The sequence below is a fragment of the Solea solea genome, chromosome 3, assembly GCF_958295425.1.
Source record: "Solea solea chromosome 3, fSolSol10.1, whole genome shotgun sequence".
Classification (NCBI taxonomy): Eukaryota; Metazoa; Chordata; class Actinopteri; order Pleuronectiformes; family Soleidae; genus Solea; species Solea solea.
The window spans coordinates 8,902,860-8,926,262 of record NC_081136.1 but is presented as its reverse complement, the minus strand read 5'-3'; the positions used below and the strand labels follow the sequence as shown (position 1 = coordinate 8,926,262).

The window sequence follows — 23,403 nt, the reverse complement described above, 5'->3', positions numbered from 1 at the left end:
ATCACCTGTGGCACTGAATGCAGCACTGGCATTGAGTGGATGGCCATCTTATTGCTTTTTAACTGGACTCTGCAGCTTTCCTACTTAATTCGTTGCAAAACGGTCACATAATGAAAGTAATAATCCGTTTTTATCCTCGTCTGTTGATCAAGAGTTAACAGATGTTTAATTGTTTATTAAATGAACCCATTGTGGAGTCCAACCCTTAAGGAAACCTAAAAAAAAGTTTAATTCCAACAAATCACAGACAAAGGCAATGTGGATGAAGCCAAAAAGCTGGACTACACATACTACTTAAAATAGTTTAGACTAATTCATCACTGGTGATCGTCCAACATCATTTGTTATACCGCAGTTTGCTGCAGTCTATTATTAGTATTATTAGTGGCTGCTGTGTTAAGAGCAACATACATGTAAAAAAAAAAAGAAAAGAAAAAAAAGAAACCCTTTTGAAAAAGTTGTATACCAAACAATGAAAAGTCCTTTATTGCCATCAGAACATGAGTGAGAAAACCAGAGACAAATTCTGACAGTGAGGAGTCGACTGTACAACCAGCATCCACAGACGCACACTCACAACACTCACTCCCGCACGCACACACACACACACACACACACACACACACACACACAGAGAGCAGCCTTCAAACAGGACGTGAGGGATACAGATACATAAGGGAATACAGTACTCACACAATGAGGTATAAAGGTAAAACACAAACATACCAGTAGGGCCTCGTCCTCCACACACACACACACACATGCAAGTGAACCAAGGTACAAATACTCAAGTGCTCGTTCATTCTCTAAAAACACAACATACAGGTGAGCAGAAATGTGTAACAGCAGCATCTGTGTCATCCTTCGTCAAACCACACATCCCATTCATCTGTCTCTCAAAACCTTTGGTCATGTGGACGCTTGCGTGTCATGCACAATGTTGCCCTTTTTAAATGTAATACTTCATGGAGATTCAGTAACTCGTGAGCAAAGAAACGGGTCCCTGACCCATGTGTCAACAGATAGAAACTGGGATGTTTTGGGCAGATGAGTGGGGGGGTGGGGGAAATGATTTTTTTAAAATGTCTTTAACGTCGTCTCTTCAGGGTAGAGTTTCTGCTTAAGTTGGACATTCAATGTGTACATTAGCAGCAATTCTAATAAATGAAACAATGGCTTTGTAAGTCAGATTAATAACACCCTTTCCTCATGCACAGGACAGGCACCACCTATTACTCGTTTACTAAATGCCATGCAAGTTAGAAAAATAGACTGCAAACTCACAAGACAGAGAAATCAAAGTTCATCTCCAGAGAACAAGTTGATTTCACTTCAATTTTTTATTTCATATTTTTCTAAGATGTGGAAATAGCAACAAAAAAAACTTGAGAGGGGTAACCAAGACAACAGTAACAACATGAGCAGAGAGCCACTGAGTTTCCAGTCCCTCTCTTACTCCATTTGCCAACCCAAACTGCCAGGTACAAAACAGACACCTCACTTGTTTTAACATTTCCTTTTTTCCCCTCCTCTACATTGTGTCACGTGGGCGACCACTTGAGCTCACACGCACCTGGTGTGCATGCCTCGTGTGTGTGTGTGTGTGTATGTACCTGTAAATGTGGGCCTGTGTGTCATGTAGCTCTCATTGTCATTTGAAGCTTTCTCCATCGCACAGTCCGTAGTCTCCAGGCCCCCGCCCCCCTCCCCCAGATTACCTACACTCTCTCCCAGAAAGGTGGTCGCCCTTGTGTGCATCCGAAGCTGTGCGCTGCGGTGGTTTTTCAAGACACTCGTGTGGCTGGAAGCTAGCACCGCCGCCCCCTCTAACACAGACAAAGAGGCACGGTATAGTTCTCTTTAAGTGTAAATCATTTTTTTTGTCTTTTTTTTTTTTTAAGGCTGCCGTCCGTCTGGTTTCAGCCTGTCCTGTTTTACTGGGCTGTTACGGGAACCACCCTGGACCCTCTTAAGACCCAAAACAGGCGAGAGGAGGAAGTGAAGCATCACCTGACGCTCTCTCTCAGGCCTGCTGATAATTAGACACGCCTCACTATGCGAACTGTCCAGTTTGTTACCTCGCCCCCTCCAGTTTAGGTTTGTGGTTGCCAAATCTCTCCTCTGCACACGGAAACTCACACAAATGCACGTACATACACGCACCCACTGACCCCAACGCTGTCCATTCTACTCGGAATGAGGACGAGCGCCTTGAATTTCATGTTTGGCACCAGACTTCTTTTTCCTCACGTTGGCCAGCCACTCCCTCACCCTCTTTTGTTTTTAAACTTGTTTCCTCCCTCACAGGTTTGTTTTCTCCTTGGAAACAAAAAAAGAAAACCTTTTTTTTTTCTTCCACTTGGGAAACAAACAAAAAAAAACTTAATGAAAAAATTCTAGCTTTTTTTTTTTTTTTTTTTAATTCTTTGTTGTTTTCTTTCAAATTCAAGGCACAATGTCTATCAATATTCCAATCCGTCTCCACCTGTGAGGTTCAGTGCGCGAACAAATTGGACTGTCTGCTCGTACGCCACTCCCTACAGCCTGCATCTCTCCTGTCTGAACTTTAACACTGTTAAGAGACTCGTCTGTTTTGGTTGAGAGAGCGACTGCTAAGTCCAAACCAGTGATAAACAATGAACAAAATTAACATAACAAAACAAAAACAAAAAAAGGACACAAACAAAGATAACCGTTCCAAAAAAAAAAAAGTCTCGTCCTGTTTCGTGTGTTTCAGTATTTTTAAAAATCAAGTCATATCCACCAGCTCTTTTTTGGCAAGCTAGTTTTTTTTGTTTTTTGTTTTTTAAATAAGCACTACGTACTGATAGATAGGATAGCATACACCGTTAACGCGTGTTTTTAAGTAGATGCGTTTGTCGTTTTTTTGTACTTTTTCACTCTCATAGTATGAATTCATGTATTTTGTCAGGTATTTTTCACTCATCTGTTTAAAGGTTTAAGTTAATGCAAGCAGGGACAAAGTTTGCCATGGAGTCTTGCTGTAGACTTGGGTTCGTCCGGGCGCAGGGTCACGTCTTTACGAGACCCCGTTGACCAAGGTCAGAGTCTCACTGGCCGAGGTCACGCCATTGCTGGGGGAACGCTTGGAGGGTGTTCGCTCATCCTTCTTGGCGCTGGTCCCATTCTCCTGTGAACACATGAGGGAAAAAAAAAATAATCAAATCATTTATATCAATACTGTAAAACTATGGCTGAGTTTTACCTCTGTATGTTTCTGTCTGTACCTTAGGTTCAGGGACAGCGTGGTTTTCCTTCTGGGGCAAATTCTGTCTGCTCTGGGACTCGGCACGAGATATGTAGTCAGCGACCGTTACTGGAAACATAGACATCTGTTAGCTAGAATGACTGCTGAGGGATCATTATACATATACTGTAGGTTTAGATTCAAAATGTCCTGCACCAGTGGAGTGAGTCGACATCACCAGGCTCAATTTAAATTGGAGCAATCAGAATTTATATTGATAAAGAATATATTGTTCAATGTGAAGCGGGAAATGTACACAAACAAAATCCATTGACTCACCACTATCTGTAGGCTGTCTGTCACGGCTGGCTGAGCCTCCCTCTGGGCGATTGCCGCGGTTGCGGCGGCGGCGGCTTCGGTTGCGACGCTGAGGCCTCGCCTCATCATCTAAAAGCCAAATGAGAAAGTAAGGGTTACTTCGATAAGTTACTGTGTTTACTATAAAACTGATTTAATAAAATCGATACCGACAAACTTGGTATCAATGACCAGATATCAATATAATACGAGATGTAAAAGTCATTAATCAATACCTAGCCCTTTTTTGTCAAGAGATGGCAGAGTATGATCTTAAAAAGGTCAGAGTGAAACTGGATGTTGTGGTTTCTGTATTATGCTCTGTAACCATTTTACCACAGAGATGAGAGAAAACACTGAAGCTCTCACCCAGTCCGTTCTCACTTGGGCCGGCCTGGCTGTCTGACTCTCCAGCAGCGTCCATTACACTGGGTTCCTGGTCGTTGCGGCGACGGCGGGAGCGCCTGCGGCGGTCCCCTCCCATGCCTTCATTGAGATCTCCTTCGGCAAGCTCTCCCTCACCCTCCAGCAGGGAGTATGGGTTACTGTCTGGGTCCCTCAGCACTGAAAATCCCACAAGAGAAACACATTCATATGTATAGACTTTTAACACACACAATACTGAAATAATAAATTATATCAAAAAGCTCACTCTACAGTTGAATGTAAGACAATTTTACAGTATGGCTGGCTTTAAGCTTGCCATTTTTTTGTCTTGGTTTACAGATCTTCATTTTTTTTACAAGCCTTAAGTGCATATTCTTTCCATCTGAGCCTCAGATCACCCGTCAGACTGAACAGGAAGACAAAGCAGCGCCGTAACTCATACCATGTGATAACGTGCTCTCCTTAAAGTTCTGAATAGTCAATGTTTTATTAAAATAATTAAATACTTAAGTTTGAACCTCAGTTATTACAACCAGCTTGGGCCACAGTATTGTCAAAATGACTCTTTTATTATAGGATTAGGTAGATTAAATGACAGTGCTGCTGCACTTGGACAAAACTGCCTGAGAAGGTGAAATTTTGACAAACAAAACTGGACCAATGATCGGTGATGAAAGTCAGTACTTTGGGCTGTTGATACCTGAGCTGATGGAGTTGGAAGGCTTGGACGCTGGCCCTCCGCGGCCACGTCCGGAATTGGAGCCTCTGCCTCGGCCGCCCCGTCGGGAGCCTCTCTCATCTCCGCCTATGCCACGGGGCCTCTGGTCTCGCTCGATATCCTCCGACTCAGAGGCATTAGACAGTTCAGAGTTTGTGCCTGGATCAAGCATAAGCCCAGAAAAAGGGAATTACACAACAGAAACACAGAAAAGAACAGAAAAACAACAAAGGGACAACCTTCTTTATTTTAAAGCAATCAGAGTAATGTGTCAGCTCCACTTCAATCTCACCATATCCAGAGTACTGGCTGTTGGAAGCCCTGCGTCCTCTGCCACGGCCCCCATAGGTACGAGAGGCGTGGAGTGAGTTGCTGCTCTCATCTGTCAAGTAGCCCTTCTCCCGTTCACCACCTGGGCCCCCGGTCCGATTGGGAGCAGCGCGGTACCCCACCCCGATCTGACGGAGCTGCTCATCAATCTGGAGGCGTTCCAGACGCAGCTGCTCCACTTCCTATACGGAATAAATACAATTCATAGCCCGTTCCTCTAAACACGGATGACTGACATATTTCATACTCCGTTCCTGCAGCCTGTCCTACACTTTAAAGACACAACAAACTGCCATTAAAGCAAAATTATGTAACTTCAGCTGGATATGCTGCTGCTGCTGCTGCTGCTGCTACACACCATGAAGAAAGCAGATGTTTGATAACTTATCCATCTTTTTTAACCGATTTCAGTTTAGCATAAGTCATGCTATACCACTAGGGGGCAGTCCTCCAACCAACTGTGGCTCTCAAAAAAGACTTTTCTGACAGAACATACACTTTGCAACAACTTCCATCAACAATAGCATTTCAAACTAATTAAATGTCTTAATTCTCAGTAGAGCAATATCGTGTTGCTGGGGATCCTCTGAACTTCCACAGCACCAATTCTAACCATGCTAACCACAGCCAGGATGAAGTTTAAGTAATCAATTAATAATGTTTTATTTATTTTTTTAAGCCACATGAGCCACTGTATGGATGAGGCGTTTATTTCTAATGGCAACAGTGCACTGACAGCAGTTTTTATGCCATTTTAAAGGTCTCACTTCACCGTGTGACAGCTGCCTCCACCAACGACAGCTGAACCTCAGGGGAGGTGTGAAGGAAGTGAGGCAGGGCTGTGGTTATTTTAGGACGCTCAGGGTCCAAATAGCTGGTAATCTAAACTCCAGTGTACCCCTCACCCCACCTCAGAGAGAGGGGATAATTATAAAAGCACATGAGGTAAGGACAAAATGAGGCGCTCTCAGCAGCTCATGTGGTTCAGGACAGGGGGGGAGACAGGTGAGCAGTCCGACATGTCTTGCACATGCACCCTTACTTCTCAACATCACCTTGTACCTATCATGTACGTGTCACACTCTTAAGAAACAGGATTCCCCTAAAAACCTCAAAGTTATTCGCAGCAGAAATATCTACGGGTACAAAAATAGCTGCACTATCAAGAGGACAGAAATGCTGTCAACATGCAGAGTAACAGCAACTTAAGGAAAGGCAGATGCTGCCATCTACTGGTGAACTTACCTGGAGGTAAGAAACGTGGTATTCCAACAGAGCCTGAGCGTTGCTGATGTTCTCTTTGGTTCCCACAAACACAAATGGAACCATGCCCTGATAAAAACACAAAGAGGGGGAGGCATGAGGAGTTGAGTGTTGTGTTTGGGAAACAGATGATGACTTTAAATGCTACTTTCCATTGCTTGGGCAATGTCACCAACATCATACATTGAGGACATTTCTAAATGGTGAATTGCAAACCTCTGAATTGTGGAACAATTAATACACTTACAAAAAAAATAAAGCACACTCAACAGAAATGCACAACTAAGTGCCCACACACGCCCAACATAACTGACATATGCTGTGTAGTGGGCTGCACGTCAAAATCAATGAAAACATATGAAAGAAGAGAAAAAGCAGCAGCATGGGAAAAGTGTCAAAGCAGACAGCACATGGGTCTACATCCTGCTGCATTTAAGTTAGATTTTTTGGAGAGGGGAACTGGGGAAGTGGGGGCACTGGGAGACCAGCCGAGCGGTCCATTACCTCTTTGCTGTTGGCAGTGTCGTCCCTGCCAGCCCCCTGCCTGCCTACCTCCTCCCGGGGAAGCTTTTTGTCGTTGTCTCCTTCAATTCTGACACGGACCACGCCTGACTTGTCCACGATCTCCTGGATGACTTTGCCGCTCTTGCCGATGACTTTGCCTGTGGGGGGAAGAGATGAGGGATGTCTCAACGACATCATAACACAATGGTACTACATACGTGGATGAAACGTGATGTCACCTACAAAATGAGCTCCCTCAGGAAGGTTACATTGCTCACTCACCTACAAGGTTCCTGGGTACCTGAAAGTAGTCTTCTCTGAACTCAAGATACTCTCGAGCCTGTTTCACAGCCTCTGGGGTCTGAAGCACAACACAAACATTCAAACACATTACACTTGAGTATTTATTTTCTATACATTTAGACAAAAGGGGGCATATCCAGACTCATAAAGCGGTTTACCTCTCCATAGATTCTGAACGTACAGCTTTCCTCCTCTAGTTCGATAGCTGTGACACCGTGCACCTTTCTTGCCTGCTGGATGTTGGCACCGTGAGAACCAATAGCGAGACCCATCAAGTCCTCCCTGACCTTTACCTCCTCCTGGTATGCCGATGCTAACTGCTTACTTGTCTGGCCGTGGAAAACACAAACTTGCCATGAGTGCAATTGTATAATAAATGAGAAATTATTGCTTGTGCATTTGCATCAAGAGAGTACATTTACCTCCAGATGTTTGGTGGCTTCTTCATTGCGGGACATGAGCATGAGTTTGGTACGGATGCTGCGAAAATGCATGTCGCTCAGAAGACTTGCACGCTTGACTGTGGTTTCGTTTGTAGACTGCAAGTTAAACAAAAAAAAGGAAATTTAGTTGGTATTTATGCTTAAAGTGAGAGTTCAGTTATAGCAGACCATGATTTTGGTTATAACAGACACAAAAGCATATGTACCTGCTTTAAAGATAAAAGAACAGATTACAAAAAATATTCCCTTCCATGGCTGCTATGGCAACCGGCGTCCAAGACAAAAACATACTATCATAATCGGAATACTGACATTGCTTTGTTGACAAGAGGCAGGAATTGGAACACTGAGCACAATATCAGAAACATCTGTACACCTTTTATTCATGCAGATTAGCCCATCATGTAGCAGCAATGCAAAACATTAACATAAAATCTGATGAATTTGCAGTATGATTGCTGGTGTGGGGCTGGTTTGAGGGAAGTGATCTACAGGGATTTTAAAATTACAGTTTTTACTCCAGTTGGTGTGAAAACAGGAAGAATTCCAGAGAGCACAAAACAAAAATTTTGAATTATTTTGTTTTCATGATCCAAGGTTTAAAGATCTTCAGTCATGTCAACATGGAGGAAAGTCTCAAAAATGTTTTCAATCTGTGTCACAAAGAACTGAGGCCGTTTTAAGGGTGAAGGTACCTTTATGGTATGATTTAGAATAAAGTACACAGATTTCCTCATCTGTGTTTATTAGCGCTGCAGCTAACGATTATTTTCAAAATTGATTAATCCTTCGGTCCATAAAATATCAGAAAACCTTAAAAAATGTTAATCGTGTGCGTCACACCTGGAAATGATGATGTTCTCAAATGTCTTGTTTTGTCCACAAACCAAAATGATTAAATTTGAATGATTTCTTTGTTATCCAGAGCGAAGAAAATACTCACATTTAAGAAGCTTAAACAATCGGAAATCTTGTTTTTAATCATGAAAAAAGCTTAGAACCTATTAATTGATTATCAAAATAGTTCTCAATTAATTTAGTAATTGATTAATAATCGATTGTTTCAGCTCTAGTGTTTATCAAATAAGGCCTTTACGTTGTTCACGAGGTGAGACTGAGCTCAAGTGTGTATTTATGGTACTCACCAGCACAATAAGTTCGTGTGTTTGGGCACTGAAGAAGATGCAGTTGGCTCCGATAGCTTTCCTGAAGTCTTTGTGAATGTTGTCATTTGCACAGCTGTTGATAAGAAAACAGTCCACAGGAGGGTCAGCTTTGTTATTCATTTGGCAGCAGTGAGCCATTACAACAGAGGCATCATGTAATACCAGAATTAAACTGTAAAATCCTCCATTCATACAATAAAATCGTCACAATTTAAAATGTCTATACGTAGTTTTATATTTATATAATAAACAGTTTGCAGCATGTTATACTACAACTTAAAGACACTCACATGTCTCTCAGGTCTTCTGGGACAGGGATGGGGACTTTGTGAAAGGAGTTCCGAGATGAAGGGCTGTTGGGGTTGACGGGCCTGATGCGCTCCGATGTGACAATCTCATTGTATGTGGCGTCGCATGCTGCATATTCAATCACGTAGAACTGAAAACGGCCCAAAAGATGTAGTTTTTCAATAAAACCAGCAGAAATATCACACGCAAGGCAGTTTGACGACTCACATATCCAGCATCACCAGGCCAATACAGTGCAAAACTACTCAATACAATCCATTAAAATATTAGGAATGAGCCGTCACACTAAAAATGAATTTGTGTCATCTTTTAAGGTAATGGAAAAACTACTAAACCTAATATCAAAATGCATTAACTCTCAAGCTTTATCCATTCACCTAAATTATGTAATTTTTTTTTGTTTCAGACTAAATGTAAGATGACAGATACAAAGACAAAACAAAGCATAGACCAAGAGCAAGGGGGGAGGCAGTGAGATGAACACTGCACACTCCATGCTCAAAGGACGGTATTAAAGCCATCAGTCATTGTTGGACATTCCTGCAGGCTCTTATCAGACTGCCCCAAATAACAGCACTACATGAGCAGCAACTCCCATGGCTCAGTAGCACCGCAAAGCTGTCCTTTACACATCCTACTGACCCACTATTCAACCTGCAGCTTGTGCCCCCTTACCCCTTCAACCAACACAGCCCCCGGTGATGGTTCTGATTTGATTCAAATTATGAACCTTCTACAGACTGATTTGTCAATTTCCCTGGCTCTTGAAAAGCCAAGATCAATTTTGATGTTGGACACAAGCTCTAAATCTAGTCCCAAATTAAACTGTTTTGCTGAAAGAGTGGTGTGATTATCAGATTTTTTTTTTAATCCACTCAAATTATCAGTGCTTCAGGAATCCCTTCTGACGTGTCACTTTGAAGGTGGATTAATATTAATATTAATATATATATGTGTAATATAATATATATATTAAGACACTATGTCAGATCATATATGGACAAGCTGAGACTTTGGGCGCATTACCCAGTAGTATCAATTCACTTCACTTCAATGACAGATTATTAAATACTGAGACATTGAGAATGCTAGCCGATATCTTCTCAATAATATAAATATGTTTCAACCAAATAGCACAAACAGATTTAAGCCCCATGCACTAGAATTCAGGAACTAACACACCACAGCATCCAGGGCCTGTGAAGATTAGGCAAATTAGACACAATTAAAAAAAAAAAAAAAAAAAAACACACACACACACTATTGTCTAAAATATATGTAAACAAGACAACAAAACAGCATCATGTTGTTCATCGTAAATCTCTGCTGTGGCACTGTGGTGTTTAAATTCATGGAGACATGCAGGTGTGGAAGCAGGATTTCTTATCACCATTGCTGCTCCATTTGCTGTTTTTTTGTCCTGGTCATTCTTCTGCTTTAGTACATATCAACAAAGAAACAATGTGTAAATAAAGTTTCTGGTGTTTTCAATCTTTGACACACAGCATTTCTGGGAATTACTTACCTCCCCCTTCATCATTCTGACTCGTGCCAGCCACCAGCCACATGGCTCCTGTTCATTTGCCCGGGAGTAAACCTGCAAGGAATCACACGGTAAATGATACCCTAATCACAACGGTTACAACTCATTAATGCCACTTTTAACTGTCTGAAACAATGAGCAGTGGACATGGCCTTACCTATCCAGAAAATATTTCAAACCATGAAATGCCATGAGATGAATGTGTAGTGATTACAAGACCAGACAGAATACATAATGTACAACATTCAACCACGAAAACAAAGTTTTCCCGTTCAGCAATGGATGTAAATCACAACAATTTGACATATATAATAACATGCTTTACCATTTTTTCAGGTCTTTTTGTAAAACATTAATTTGGAAATTAATGGATAACAATTAAAAATATTGTTTTGTAAAAGAGCTTCTGCACCCTGGTGTATTAACCATTATAGAAACATAAAAAAAATGATTTCACTAATTACCAATGCTGTTAATTTAGGGAAGTTGTGGCTTTGAATGGTGGTCTAGTAAATTTGTTAAGCACTGTATGTAAGGTAAACAACATGAGACTTGAGTGTGAAGCCTTCAATTACATTATTTCAGTCAGATTATAGGGCTGCAACAATCAACGGATTATGAGTAACCAACTAATATGACATGTTTTTTTAATGAAATGAAATTCTGTAATTTTAGCTTCATAAACGCAAACATTCTCTGAATTTTATCTTTCACACCTGACAATGACATTTCAAATCTAGAACATGTTTATTATACGATCCTCCTCCAATTAGTTGCCCAAAAAACAATGAAATGCATAGCAAAGTATTAAAAAAAATAAAAATAAAAACAAGTCTCAAACCATGTGCCACAAGCTTTTTTACACTAGGAAAAATACAAAACAATGCATTAATGTGGATAAGTGTAACTTGTATGTTTTTAATAATTCAGATACAACGTGGACATTCTGGAAACGACAAGCAAAAATCTATTTGATAAAAAGACACCATGGCCTTCAGACATGAAGTTAATGAGAAGTCAGGTGTGTGGGCTGAGTCACAAAGTGGCACGACTCACCTCCACCTCCTCTCCTTCCCCAATTTCCTTGAGGTAGTCAGCTGGAGGAGGCAACCGCACGTCACTGAAGGGCAACTGTCTCTCTGGCTGCCAGCTACAGCGAGAAGGAATTGGGAAAACAGAAACATTTGTGAGCTTATCAACAACCAAATGTTTCAAACATTGGATTTAGTAAAGGTTCAAGGAGTCTTTGTCTCTCATGAAACACTGGGACTACAATGGCACGTCTGAGTGACCATGTTCAGTATATGATGTCCTTTCACATTAACAAAGAACTTGAAAGCAGCCCACAGAGCAATACAGTTCATCAAATTACTTTCAAAAAGGCCACACTTGATTTATATACAACTCCAAATAATTAAATTTAGATTTAAAAATAATTTTAATTTAACAGCCTTATTACTGGCATTATAGGGTGAAAGGGTGGGAGTTCATGTACTATCTTATACAACTGGTTTCTCCAAGACTACCATGTGCTAAGGGAAAGTAAATGGAGACGGAGGGGGGATGAAACGATACCGAAAATGACACAGGCCACTACTGTGCCACTCCTCCTACCCCGCATACCTTGGTTCACTATTTTTAGGGGCATCCTAATCTACACTCTGCCAAGTAGATAAAGAGAGACGAGGGGGACCAGTGGCAGGGTTGGAGTATAGAAAGCATGCTATCAGGTTGGTCGGGGCAAGAGGGGTCAGGGCAGGAAGTAAAAAAACTGTGAGAGACATGTATGGACAGCTGCGTGCCAAGCACAGGTGCTGAAGGGGACGACTGAATGCCTGGGTGACAAACCGGCCTGGAGGAGTCGTCGTTACTATCAATTACCCCATTTCAAGCCTCATTTCCCCCATGTAGAAACCATCATAAAAGCAGACATACGGGAGATGTTAACAGAGAGAGCAAACTTACTTATTTTCAAATACAATTGTGAGCGAGTCTTCGTGGACATCTTTGATGTAACCCTAAAAGAGAAGCAGAGAGAAAGAACTATTACCACGAAAGTACAAGACAGACAGATAAAAAAGAACCGTGAGGGGTGGTGGCACTGTAAGGGTTTGATATGGCATGTAAACAACAGACAGCCGGTGTGTAAGCTGCTCTCGATCAACACCGACTGTCGCTGAGCGGGAAAAAAAAGAGCATCCAGAGCTTTTTGGAAGCCAAGACGTCACGTCACTGACACTATTCTCTGGCTGTGACTTGTGACTGGTAAATTGAAGTAAGACTGACTCCTCCTGACAGCACAGGCAGCCTGTGAATCACATGCGCACTCACATACAGATTCAAACACAACCTATTTCATACACAAACAGAATTAAAGAGCATGAGCTTCAGTTTGTAAGCACATCAGATAATACATGTTCATGTGAGCACATGTATGGCATATGTGAGCACTCACTGGGACTAGCTTATATGGACAGACTGCATTATGTCCAGAGACAACTCTTGCGAAAGGGCTCCCTGAAATGTGTTACATGTCCATCAAGACCATCAACAAATCCGTCACAGCACGTCATAAACTTTGACCCCCCCCCCTTGCTCAGCAATGACGGTAGGAAGGTGGTGGGTGTGGCATGTCTCCCTCTGTGTGACACTACTATATATGGGACAGAGTGGTCTGCAGATATCTTCAATCACAATCGTGCTTGGGGGTGTAGAGCAGGGGTGTGGGTTCACCTGCTGGGAAGGTGCCGTCTCTACACTGAAAAAGCTGGCAATGGTTTTAACATGGATCAAAACAAACCGAGGTTGTTATACCCTGGCTGTGATTATCAATCACAGTTGCTTTCTCATGCTCTGCCATCTCCATGAACGGTTGCCTCTGCTGCTGCCCACACTGCCCTGCATCCCAAATGGCACTAGACATGGCTTACTTCTAGCCAAGAAACAAGCAATGTCAATAAGGCTCATTGGGTGACAGCTGCATGTGCATGTCATGTCACATTTAGCACTGTTTCTACCAAGTAGGATCAGGTCAAAGGGCAGGAAAGCCCTCTTTGTAGGATGTGGAAAAGTGGGGGCAGAGAGCGGTCACTGGCATCACCAGAATGACGTAGCTTCATCCTCAAGCCAGCGCTTACATGCAGGCCCATGTGATGACCAAAAGGAACAAAATTACCTTCACATTCCAAAAAACTGCCTAAATTAAAAAGTTGCATCTCTTACACACTTAACTCACCAGTGTTCCAGTCTACAAATCCAACTGGACAAATTTAACTTTTCATTTTCACGCCCTTACTCTTTTATTAGTTTTCAGACCATTAAAACAAGACAAAGTGCCACTTTATGGACAGGTGCTGTGGAATTTTCATAGGTTCATAAATGATAATAGATATTTGTGATTCATAGATAAAGAAAAAGAATGACTATAACACCAAGAGGAATGAGATGCTTGAAAGATGATAACCCATTTTATCATGTGTGTTATTCACAACAGAAAAGGGGTCAGTAACACTTCCTCTGACATCTCTCACCAAGGACAACAAATGTACTGGAATATGAAATTTAGAATGTCATTAACACAGTTGGGCGTCCATTTCATCCACAGAACAAGAGCTGTGAGATAATGGATGCAACAGACAAGAGTGGAAACAGCTCATTCATGCCAGAGCAGGGCTGTCACCCTGTAAAACAGGACGACAGGTGAAGCAGCATGAGGAGGGTAAATATAGGCTCGTCCCTAAAACACCATGTGGTCAACGGACCAGCTGAACACCCTGAGACAGAAAAGAGAAGAGGAGCACAGTGGAGAAAACAATGTGGATAAATGAGAACAGGAGATGGTACACCAACCACAAATCTGTACAGGATTGACAAGGGCCATTTGCAGATCCTCAGTTGTAATGGTGTTATATCAAGCTGGGGACCAAATTTCAGGAAATTTGGTATAAATCCAGAACTATTGCACTATTTACCAAGACCAAACTCGGTGGGGTTTAGCATTGGATTAAATCAAGCTGCAACAACAAACATTTCACTATGTCATGTATCTGTGTCTGTTTATGAGTATTGTTTCTTCTGAAAATGGTAGAGAATAGAAACAGAAACTGACAGTCTTCCTTATCACCGCGTGAATCATGTGTTGTGAAGCTAGGACGTGGGCTGGGCTACAAAAACAAACATTAAATGTGTGAGGTTTGATGTAGCATCTCATAACACAACTGTCTGATTAGCTGCTCGCGTCTATTTTAAATGTTTACATCACACATATGAATACAATACATTTAGTTGTAAGTCATTTAAAAAGTATGACATTTTTCCACAGCTCTCGTCTGTAAAGACCATATATAAAGGCCATAATTGGTGATGACAAGTGTACTTAGCTTAACTGTTAGCCAGAGCTAGCTTCCCACCCCACAATGGCCAACCCCAGGAGGACGCAAAACTATCCCCATTTGTCAGGACTGGACCTAAGCTAACATTAGCCAAGCAGAGGATAGCTAGTGCCGCGCTCAGAAGAACAAACCCACTCATATTTTCCTTGAAACAAAACTTTTAACTGCGACAGCAAAAGAACTGCGACTGCTACCAGGTTACCTTGTAGAAGGCCCCGTTAGAGCCGCGAACTTCAACGGCCAGTCCGTCCATACTTGTCGGTAGATCCCCCCGGCTGAGCTTGTCTGAAGCCGCCACGACTCCTTGCGAGTCCGGTAACGTTACCACCCCCAGCTTCGCCGGCCCGTCGCCGCTCTCCGGCCGCTTGTGGATTTCCAGTGTTTCGGGTGGAGGGAGAGGGACAGAGGTGAAGGGGTTGGGGAGATGGATATGATGGTGTCAACAGTAATGCAACGCAGACGCTCTCTCCAGTAGCGGCGGTAGCAGCCAGTCACTCGTTAAAGGAAAAAAAAAAAACTCCGTTGTCTGTTCTTGTCTGAATGTGAGATGTGATGCTCTCACCGCCACGAGCTGTGGTCAAGTCTCGACGTGCGAGAGGACTAGAGGGGAGCTAATGATGCTACGGCAGGAGGATGCTAGCTGATGGGTAATTAGCTGGGAGGCTAGCTATCAACACCTTGATCCCGTCAGTTTTTAGGGATGTTAGCTGAATAGCATTTGATAGCCTGGCTGCGTTTGATGGCTTATCAGTGGCGCAGTCGTCGCGTTGAGTAATTTCACAATTCCAAGTCGTCACCGGGGGTTGTTTCACTTCAGTCTGCGGTGCAAGGTACAGCGGTGTTTCTTTCTCCAAAAAACGCGTTTACGATGCACTACCGCCCGGCGACTCCGTACTCCAACTACCCGTCCCCTCCAACACACGCCGATTGAGTGAATCAGAGAGGGACTGAATGACCTCGAACACCCCACCCCTCACCAGCTAGGACCCGCCTACTAGGAAAAGCTAGACCTTTGATTGGTCAATCAACTCGACAATCACCTGTACCTTCCGTTGACGGGTTTATCAAATAAGGGCTGGTCCACACTCATGGCCAATGGATTGCAGAGGGCTGCATCCAAACACAGTCGATTGGTTTTATGCCATGTCACTTATAATGTTACTTAAATTGACTGGCTCTCTCCTAATTTTGCCCACTCATTGATGAATGAGCACCACCAGCCATTGTGTAAACAGCACCATACTATAGATTTTGCGTAAAAGTTATATCACGTGCTAAAAACACAGAGATTCAAACTGGAAAGTTACAAAATAAATTACAAAATATATAAATATAGAATAAGTCCACAAAACGATGCTGTCTTTTTGCGCCTGAATGTAGCAGAATAATAAGTTAAACAAATGTGAAGACAAAGCAGGGCAAGAGTATGGTTACAAAACTCTAGGAATGCTGCACCAAGAAGACCAGATATGGGTAACAGATATGACTCTTGCAGGGAAACAGCTGTGAGGAGCCCACATGAGACCCAGAGGTCATGGTGGAGAAGCATTCAGTACAGGAATACTAACAGCTGTGGAACCCCAAATTCAGAGTGGAGAGAAGGTTTTGGGACTAACACAGGCCTTCACAGATCAATGTTATTAACCAATTTGTAAAATTATGAATCACAGAAATGTCAGACTGAAAATGATGTCATTAACACAACATAATGATATCACATACATTAGTGATGCTCCTGCATACTCCTTACAATTGTGAGTAGTGGAGCATTTATGGGCACATACATGAAACGCTCTGTGTGAATAGAGAATCCCTGTAGTTCTGTCAGATCTATATTGTGCCCAGCACTCAATTATATCTTGCATACTTCATTTCCTTTATATTTCCTTTATTAATGTATGTGGTGTTACTACAACCTATACTCTTATCAATCTCTTATATTCAGTCAACCATGATACACCTTGAAATAATTTTATTCTATCTGAACTATTCTTTGTGTCTACTTGTAGTGTTTTTTAAGTGTTATATATTACAATAAAAATAGTATATCATTTAACATGAGTCTTTTTTGATTCATAAATGTATTTAATACTGTCATTAGAATGTTATTACTACTACTACTATTACAGCTTTGAAACATGCCTAAACTACGTAAAATGTATCACCAGCAATCCAAATAAAATTCACTTTGTTCTTAAAATGTAATTGTTTTGTATAATTTTATTTCAAATAATGTATTATCTGCAGAGTGTATTTATTTTGTATTCCCTTTTTCTCTGCGCGGCCCCGCGGGAGTCAGGCAGCTGTTGCTGGTCGGCAAAACATTACCGTTGCACACCCTGATGATCACGTGGTCAAGCGAGCAAGCCAATCAGGACACTCCTTGCCGACGCGCGCAACTCCAACCAGGAAAGAAACATTTTATTTTTCTTTCGTCGTCTTCAGGATTACAAAAACAGATTTCTTGTTTATATAAGAACATAAATCAGTTGAAAATGTCCGCCGGACCCGACCCTATTTATATGACATCTCTTGGGAATGGCGACAGTTTGCACCAACAAGGTAAAGCACCATTTTTTGACTTGTTTACTGCTGCTAAGACTGCTACGTTGTAAAAAAAAAAAAAAGACTTATGGTGCTTTAAAGCTAATTATCCTATAACGAAGAGAAGTTAATAGATGACAGATTAACATTTTGCTTCCACATTGATTATTCTGCAGTTGTGCTCACTGTATTTGCTTTCTTGTCACCCAGTTCTTGCCTCCTTTCCTTTGAGTGACATGACCGAAGAAGATCTGATCAGGAACCCACAGTTGTGTAAACTACTTGCCACTTTGGCCCAACATGTGGACCAGACTGGACTTACTGTGTCACTGAAATCAGAGCTGGACAAGGTATCGGCGGCACTGTGTCCACACTGGGACAAAACTTTCAGCTCAATTCTCAGCTGATGTATTTCAAACGTAACAGTAGTGTGTGTCACTTTTAAATATAAACAAATGTCTCTTACATTCACACTTCACCTCCACAAGCAGTGTTTGGATCTATCATGTCACCCGGTGGCAAAGTGATTTGCTTTATGTCAAGGCAGACAGAACATTGCACTACTAAACTGAGAAGGCTGCAAAAAAAAGTTTGGAGTGTGACTGAAAAGTAGCGCCCATTAATAGTTTCAGACATTAATTTTACTATTCATAAAACCAGTTTCTTTGGATAAATGCGACTTGTCCTAACCCGCCCCTCCACTTCAGCTGTATACGCTCCCTCAGTCAGGTCTGAAAGTAATTCTTGACAGAACCATACAAATAATGTTACATGGTTTGAATAATAACATCAACAACAACACTGCACTTAGGTGCACTGCAGCTTTAAGTTAGAGCAAACAACCTTTTGCTTCTTCCTAAAATTTATGAGAAAAGATTCTTAATAACACAGTTAGTAGTTTATGACTTACTGCCCACTACTGGAAACCATTTAGAACTACAGTCACATAAACATAAACCCTCCTTGGCATTTAGAGGCCTGAGTTTGTTGCACTAACAGTTGATTTTCTCTTGCCAAAACAGCCAGACTCCTCAACAGCTTCTTTCCCCAAGCCATCAGGCTGCTGAAATTATCAGTGCCTCCCACCCCAATCTCCACACACCCATACACTCTCATCAAACTCACATCCTGAGCAATACGCCTTACACAGTCGCACTCACTTTTTTTGTGCAATATTATCATTCTCCTGCAATGTATCATTTGACTCGAATCAATAGTGAAGTAACATTTTTCTGATTCTATCCAATTTACACTGTGCTATGCTCCTATATGTAAATACTTTTAGTTATATTTCTATGACCTATTTTATTTATTTTATATTTTTATATCTTATTGTCCTCTTTTTTATATATATATATATATATATATATATATATATATATATATATGTATATGTGATGTGTGTGTATATGTATATTGCACTTTTCTGGAGCCACTGAAACAGAATGTCATTCTGTTGTACACTCTGTCGTGAACAATGCTGAATGACAATAAAGTTTGGACTAAGTCTATGTCTCTTCCAGGCTGAGCAGAAGCTGCAGACCCAGAGGCGTCATTGGCTGCACTCTGAGAGCCTCTACAGAGGGCTGCAGGAGATGATCCAGGACTGCTGTGTCAGGAAGCACCATACCACTGTACCTCCTGACCAGACAATGGTGTATTTCCTAAACTTACTGGCACATTATAAAAATATAGTGATTTAACATTTTTTATTATTTTTTTGGTTATTCATTTGTCATCACCTCCATATCACAGCTAAATTCCTTTTGACTTAAATACCCAGAAATCTACTGTACTTTACAGCACTGTGGTATTTCATAGGATGTAGGGCTGCAATATATCAAAAGCGTATTGCATTGTGATATCAACATGCACAGGATTCATATCTCCCAAGATATATACATATTGCAAAGACTGCTTGACCTGCAATAAATGTATATTTTTCCTTGTGCTAGTTTGTTTGGCAAAACGCACCATAGAGGTAGATTTGGTTTTTTAATTTTCTCCCTATATGATAGCCCAACACTATGGGCTATCACTCCTCATACTGAGCAGAAAATTAGAAGACAATTTGTTACACAATTGCAACACGTGTTGAATTTAAATGACCAGGTTTGCATTCATTGAAACTGCTTTTGTTTAGAGTAGCAGAAGGTGGTTAAGGGGGGCACTATGATGTTTTATTACAACAAACAAACATGTAACATAAACACATGTAATAGGTAATTTGCTTTGCTTTTTCTGTGTGGAGTTCTGTGAAACAGTGGACAAGTGTCTGCTGGTGGCTCAGTGTGTCAGAATGCTGGATCCCAGTAGCTCTACCAACCAGGACCAGCCCTCCGTTCTGGGCCTGAACCCACAACAGGTGCTGGAGCTCATGCCATCAGAGAAGGTAAGTCATAAACTTACAGCACAGCCATTAAGTATTTGTTCAGTTTTTATTCCATTTTGGCTGAGTGTGTTTCCCTGAGCCCATTCTATATTTATGTTTTCCAGACAGTACAAAGAATGAAACAGAGTTTACCCAGAGAGCTGGAGAAACATCTCAAGAAAAAGTGCCTGAACCTTCTCTCTTACTATCAACCTGAATGGGGTACAGTAACTCCACATTTACTGGCAAACTTAGTTTTAGAATCTTTATGTCGGATGACATCTTTGCATGGACATCTCACTCAGGGTGTTGCTTTGTTATCTCTTCTAGAGAATGAGAGTGAGGGTCTGAAGAACAGCAAGTTGTCACATCTCTCCGTCCTGCTGGACAAGGAGAAGAAACGGGCAGAGAGTCTGAAGGAGACCTGCAGGGAAAACACAGTACTCCTGCAGAGACAGACTCAACTCTACCTCTCTGTAAATGATTTATTTATGATAAGGAATATAACCTAAATGTGTCTGTGTGTTTTAATTGATTAGAATTCTGTTGTTTTTGCATCATTTGAAAACAAATACTAGGAATTCAGACAAAAGTAGTACATCATTTTTATGTGGGTATGCAAAGTATCAAAACAATATTCCATATTCTGCTCTTTCTTTCCCTGACCAGGAGCTGATTAAGTGTGTTCAGCTCCTTCAGTCTCTCATCCTGGACCACAGACTGAAGACCCAGACCGATCTGGATGGGAAGAAGTTGGAATACTTTGAAGGCAAATGTGAACTAGTCTTACAGAAGATAAAGTAAGGAGATTTCACTGCCGTTTATTATAATGAATACACTTCACAATGTAGACATTTTATTTGTGCACATCAAAACTATACTATACCACATTAATGTACACATTTCTTTCATATTCTGACATGCAAAACTCAGGAATGTGTGTTATTTATGGGCTGAAATGTCACTGTTTAAGGATCTTAAGAAAAATGCCTTTGGATTATTGTAATTTAAGTGTATATTCTTCAATTATTCTGCATTTAAGCCATTATATTTTTACTCAGTTGTTCAGTGATGTGATTAATCACAAATGTTGAAGTCTGCTACATACTGTGACCATCAGTCATCATTTTCTTTTCATGTGTCTTTTTAACGCTAATATCACATAGCATGATGGCATACAAGCCCAAAACATAGCAACATTATTACAATGAAAAATAACACTAACCGCAGTCATTACCTCACGTGAAAAGAGAAAAGATGGCGATATAAACCAAATGTCCATTTAAATTTGTTTTTCTTTCCTTTTCAAGGGCTGAAATGGTCGAAATCCAGTTGGACACGTACACTGCAGATGCAATATCTGCTCATAGAAAGATACGGTGAGGCAATTTGTGTCTGTCGATATCATTTTCTTCTGTGCTCTGTCATGTTTTTACATTCTGCTGGAGCTTTCTGAAGGGCAACTAATGTTAACAAACTAATCTCAGCAATTTTTTGTGTTAATCGAATGTTGTTCTCAATTCCAGAGGAAAGCTGGAGTCAGAGCTGAAGGCGTGTCAGGTGGAGAAGCAGTCTGTGGAGTTAAAACTGGCCTCCTTTGAGATCTTGGGCAAAGACTTTGAGGCTCTGGCTCAGGAGTACTGCAAATTACGACAGGAGATTGAGATGAAAAACTGGGCTGTGCAGGAGTTCATGCAATACAGTAATAAGTGAATTTCATATGTGATTATGGGACGCCACCCACCCCCTGTATTGCAGTGTGTCAGAGCTCATGACACAGAGTCTACAGACTGCTGGTTGACAGAATCTGCTCTTAACTCAACTATTTAAACTGCTTCAGTAATATGTTTTCTTAAGAAAAGACAAGCCTCATTTCATTATAATAGTATTGTTATTTTTGTGTGTATTCTCCCAAACATAGAAATATAATGCAGGGTTCCCACGGGTCCTCGAAACTTGTGAATTTGAAAGATTTTGAAAATTGTCATAAATAGACATGGGTCATTGAAAGTGCTTGAATTTTGTGCAAGAAAGAAGTTCAGTTGATATTTAGACTAGGCCCACATAGAATATACGCTGATGTGAGATTCTGCACAGAACAATGACGAGTAACGTTAAGCAAGAGGGAGCAAATTACGTGATGCCTGGGAAATGCAAATTCCAAGATCTCTGGCTCACCGAAGAAAATTACAAAGACTGGCTTGCCCAGGATCCGTGCTGCAAATCAATAAAAGTGGACACATGGACGAAGCAGTTCTTACAAGCCCTCCCATCTTGAGCTGTGTAAGCACATTTGGTCCTTGAATTTAAGAGAATTGGTCCTGTAAAGTGCTTGAATTTGATGTCAACCAAGGTGTGGGAACCCTTATAACACTCACAATGACCTATTACATGGTAAATTTTATCAGCTTATAGTTGGAATAGAATTCATGCATACAACTCTGCAGACAACCTTCACTGCCTTTAAAGCAGCATTTAATCAACCTTTGCTGTAAAGGTTACAGCCATAGATGTAGTGCACTAACTTTAAATAACCTAGATATTCCACATCAAACCTTTTATATGGGCACTGACTTTTTAAAGTAATGTCACATCATGGGGACCCTTTTTACAATAAAATCATGTCACAAGTACTGCCATTTCTGTATCACTTAATATTTAAATGGACAACAGAACCATTTCCGAAAGATAAATGTTTTGTAAATAAAACTCTATTTTATGCATGTGTTATTTCACAATTCTTAAGTAAAAGGTTGGTTAGTCCCCACACAGTTTCTGGGAATGACTGGTCCACATGATATGCAACACATGTCACGCCATTATTAGCAATGTTATGAAAATATGAAATACAATTGTCACCAATCTTCACATTAAACTAACATTACGAACCTCTTTTCTGCTCAGAAAACAATAGCGTGTGTCTGCAATTTTTAATCTCTACCACAAGAGGGCAGCATACTTTCATTTCTGACTGACATCTGCATACGTCAAGTCACAATCCTATCCTTAAATAACAGTTGCCCTCTTACATGGGTCACCATTAACATTTACTTGGAAAATAAATCGTAAATGATCACTTTACATGAAATGAAGACGAAATGCAATTTCACTTGTGCCGTTTAATAAATACAAGGAGAGTCCTGTATCATCCAAACTGCTGATTTTCTCTTTAATTGTGAATAAAGCAGTTTCACCCTAAGGTGGTTCTTCACAAACAAGTTTATTAGTAGTTAATGAATGTAGTATTTAGCTGCTAAACGGTAATAAAGTATGTCATATAGCGATGTTATTCAGAAATAAGGCCAATTGCTTATATTTTTGTTCAATGTAAAGCATATTGCACTTTTTTCTGTGATAAAAAAAAAGAAGTGCTTGAAAAGACTGTTACATATTCAAATGCATACAAGAAATGTGTGTATAGTTTAATTATTTGGTGTATGAAATGGGGGAAACGTGCAGATTCAAGATTCTGTACAGAAACGTTTAGAAAACAACCCTTAACAAAGTGCTCAAGGGAGCATAAAAGAAAAGCTTTGAGAAGATACGAAAAAAAGGTGTTAAAAGTC

At 40.9% G+C, this 23,403-nt stretch overlaps 2 protein-coding genes across 6 annotated transcripts; one reads left to right on the top strand and one right to left on the bottom strand.

The window, feature by feature from the left end:
* Window positions 1-1,321: 1,321 nt before the first annotated feature.
* On the bottom strand, window positions 1,322-15,860 carry fxr2 (FMR1 autosomal homolog 2). Of its 5 annotated transcripts, none has more exons than XM_058624761.1 (18): window positions 15,125-15,860; window positions 12,497-12,549; window positions 11,588-11,681; window positions 10,514-10,585; window positions 10,379-10,423; window positions 8,970-9,118; window positions 8,659-8,752; window positions 7,493-7,609; window positions 7,229-7,399; window positions 7,050-7,128; window positions 6,768-6,925; window positions 6,246-6,332; window positions 4,963-5,182; window positions 4,653-4,829; window positions 3,935-4,129; window positions 3,548-3,655; window positions 3,249-3,337; window positions 1,322-3,151 (listed from the first exon to the last, which is right to left on the bottom strand). In XM_058624761.1, the coding sequence occupies exons 1-18, from the start codon at window positions 15,173-15,175 to the stop codon at window positions 3,041-3,043; spliced, it is 2,070 nt and encodes a 689-aa protein (XP_058480744.1). In that variant the 5' UTR covers window positions 15,176-15,860; the 3' UTR covers window positions 1,322-3,040. The 5 variants fall into 5 exon arrangements, with proteins under 5 accessions (XP_058480744.1, XP_058480747.1, XP_058480745.1 ...); XM_058624764.1 differs by having other exon boundaries at window positions 6,816-6,925; XM_058624762.1 differs by having other exon boundaries at window positions 10,379-10,420.
* A 1,429-nt stretch (window positions 15,861-17,289) lies between these two features.
* On the top strand, window positions 17,290-22,468 carry haus4 (HAUS augmin-like complex, subunit 4). The gene is made up of 9 exons (XM_058625279.1): window positions 17,290-17,484; window positions 17,677-17,816; window positions 18,990-19,121; window positions 19,718-19,858; window positions 19,963-20,059; window positions 20,168-20,313; window positions 20,507-20,637; window positions 21,148-21,216; window positions 21,364-22,468. The coding sequence occupies exons 1-9, from the start codon at window positions 17,418-17,420 to the stop codon at window positions 21,548-21,550; spliced, it is 1,110 nt and encodes a 369-aa protein (XP_058481262.1). The 5' UTR covers window positions 17,290-17,417; the 3' UTR covers window positions 21,551-22,468.
* The last annotated feature ends 935 nt before the right edge of the window (window positions 22,469-23,403 follow it).